The sequence below is a fragment of the Glossina fuscipes genome, unplaced genomic scaffold (genome assembly GCF_014805625.2).
Source record: "Glossina fuscipes isolate IAEA_lab_2018 unplaced genomic scaffold, Yale_Gfus_2 0, whole genome shotgun sequence".
In the NCBI taxonomy this organism is placed as follows: Eukaryota; Metazoa; Arthropoda; class Insecta; order Diptera; family Glossinidae; genus Glossina; species Glossina fuscipes.
This window is the reverse complement of record NW_023998414.1, coordinates 15,693,282-15,696,411: the sequence shown is the minus strand read 5'-3', so window position 1 is coordinate 15,696,411 and position 3,130 is coordinate 15,693,282. Positions and strand designations below refer to the sequence as shown.

The window sequence follows — 3,130 nt, the reverse complement described above, 5'->3', positions numbered from 1 at the left end:
TCTCTCTCTCTCTCTCTCTCTCTCTCTCTCTCTCTCTCTCTCTCTCTTACTCCTTCTCTTTTTCTCTCACTCACTCTCTGTTAACCGTAATCTTTAAGACTTCTTACAAAAACCGGTGGTGCAACCAGAAAAAATTTGGATAAAATTCGATCTCGATTTTTCATATGAATTATGATGATTGCGGATAATTGGTTGGGCACAAAACTTTTCAACTTTTATCTCAAAGTTCGAAAAAAATCAAAAGGGAATAATTATTAATTTGCAACTAAAAAACGAACAAAGAATAAATGAAAGGGAAAATGATTTTTTTTTTTATTGTCTTGTTATCGAAAAGCGCGAGGTTCAAATTAAAAAGGCAGCGAAATTATAGATTTTCACTTTAATTTATAATTTGCTAAGTTTAAATTGAGCCTTAAGTTTTTCTCGTTCTATATATATATAAATACATTCATATTTATACACATATATATATCATATATATATGTATATATATATATATATATATATAATATAAATAAATAAAAAAAAAAAAAATATATAGGGTTTCTTTTATATCTTTGTCCCTTTGTCTCTCTCATTCTAATTTTTAATATAAAATCTTATGTTCTTTGTTTCCTTTACTTAAGTATGATATGATGTTTTCACAAATATTCGATTCAATGTAATATAAATATTTTGATAGCTTTAAGATCGCTTTTTTACCATTTTTTACTATAAGACTATAAGGCTGAAATACACAAACTTTTTTCTTAGAATATATACACTAATGTATTATACAAAACCTATATATTTTTCAAAATAATTTAATTAAAACCTTTTTATAAACTTTCTTTTAAACAAACGTAAAATTTGATTGTGTACACTTTATCTTATTACGCCGAGCAAAAAATCTTTCACATAAAACAACCCGAATAGATAATAAATCTATTCTAGAAATTTTTATATCCATTATCAAGGGCTACAAAAAATTTCGGTATTTCCATTTTAGATATATCATTAGAGAGATAAATGTATTAGAGAGGCTAGCGATACCCAGATTAATTGATATTAGAGACAAGGTATAAAAAACACTTTATGGATCCAATATTGTGAGTGTTTGTAGTCGTAGGCGTTGATGTGTTCACTTGCTTATGTTTTGTTTTCTCTTTGTAAGATGAAAAGAATCGAAAAGTTGACATGGAACATTTCAAATTGAAAGCTGAGCATGATCTATGAAGTCAAAAAGATAAATAAATAAATTAAATAAAAAACCAAAAGTTCGCAAAATTACTTAAAATTCTTGTCGAAGCAATACCGGGTATCATTAAGAGCAAAGAAAAAATACTTTAATTAATCGCATCTTAACATCGCACATTCAACGCTTAACTAAGCCATCACAAGGCAATCCGTTTCCGTTATCTCCGATACACCAGTGCAAAAAATTGCATATTTAACCGATAATATTTCTCAAGTTTTCAACCAGAAAACCCTCTATGTGAAGAATCAGAAAAAATGTGTTCGTTTGAAAAAATTCAAACCGTAATGCCTTTTATGCGCATAAAATCAAAGAATATGCGAACTTCGCTACCGCTCTTCTTACTTGATAACGCAGCCCCCATATACTTCGCTTTAGACCTTGAAATTTCTTTAACTTACACATACCCCTGCCTGTTAAGGCGATGACATTACCGAAAGCCCAGTGAACTCGCTTATAAAATTCTCATGGAAACATGCAACCGAAAAACAATTATTATAAGCAGTTCCGAGACAGTCTAACCAATAATATGTAAAATTAGTGTGCAAGTCAATTAAAGCAAAAATAAACTATTAACTCGAATTAAAAATGTATACAGAACTGGTAAAACAAAAAAACCGGGCATGACAGTATGCACTCACAAGTCAAGGAATAGTGCTGTAAGAAGTCTATACTCGCCTGAAAGTATACTTTAATTATCAATCATCGCATAAAAACATTAAAAACCCGTGCCGTTTTTTCTAAAATTTAAACGCATTAATAGGCCGATGCAGGCATGTTTGGCGTGATTGTTAGAAGCATTTGCGTGATATTTTAAATGTCAATATCTGTCAAGTTACAATATTTTGTTGATCACAAGATGTTACGGCGTAGCTTTTCGACTATTTTTGAGAATCGATTTTTACGGACGTGTGTGTGTATTGGCGCATTAGCCTTAAATTGGCTAACTTGGCCGAGGACATACATGGCATCGTTTTGCATTTTTCTTGTTTTTTTTTTTTTGTATCATTTATTTTATAAGGGATTTAGGGGCAGGCAGGCAGACATACGTGCATATCAGGCAGACATTGCCTATTCTTAGGTTTTCTAAAAAAAAAAGAAACAAATAGTAAACCTACAATAGGTTTAATCGTCACTTGCTTGTCTAAAAAAAAAAAAAACGAACGTTAGAATGTAAGCCCATTAGAAAACCCCTGGGAAGAGGCGTCTCAGATATTAATGTATTATGGATTTGGTTTTCCAAACTTAACGATTTAGTTTGTTTCGGTCATTACGGAAATGGTTCAAGGCTCACTTTTAAAATTTTCGCCTTGCAAACAATGCGAACGATCCAAATGAAAAATAATTTTTGCAAATTATCCTAGAGTACTATGAACTGATAGTCTAACAAAAGGTATGTGGGAACTTTCAAGCCTTTCTTGCCGATTTGATAATTTCGAAGCTTATAACGACGAAAACCGTGCACGCAGTCTCTAATGGGTACTTGAGCTGAGAAACGTGTTATTCATGTTACAAAAAAAAAATTATACACAATCAAATTAATTGCAAAGAAAGAATGAATTAACGAAAAGCTGTACATGTTGCTATAGTAAGAAGAATAACACAAAAAAGAAAAATTAGAGAGAAAAAATACTGAGTGAAAAAAAAAGATTTCAAAAGAAAGAATAAACAAACTGAATAGTATGTACAATATTTGTGTTAATTTTTGTGTCCTTCTAGGAACTTATTTCAATTGCATTATGTTTATGGTGGCTTCATCAGTTGTGTCAACCATACTTATCCTCAATTATCATCATAGAAATCCAGATACGCATGAAATGAGTGAATGGGTAATATTAAAAGCAAAACTCTACTCTACTACTACTACTTTTTTTTTTGTTTTTTTTTTTTCCTTAA

General features: G+C 30.5%; 1 protein-coding gene across 1 annotated transcript in view; it reads left to right on the top strand.

Moving 5' to 3' along the window:
* The window catches only part of LOC119643498 (neuronal acetylcholine receptor subunit alpha-7-like), an 87,953-nt gene that overhangs the window by 76,561 nt on the left and 8,262 nt on the right, over positions 1-3,130 (top strand). Inside the window, exon 7 of the mRNA XM_038042860.1 lies at positions 2,954-3,063. Coding sequence (XP_037898788.1) covers positions 2,954-3,063 — 110 coding nt within the window. The remainder of the gene's footprint in view (positions 1-2,953; positions 3,064-3,130) is intronic.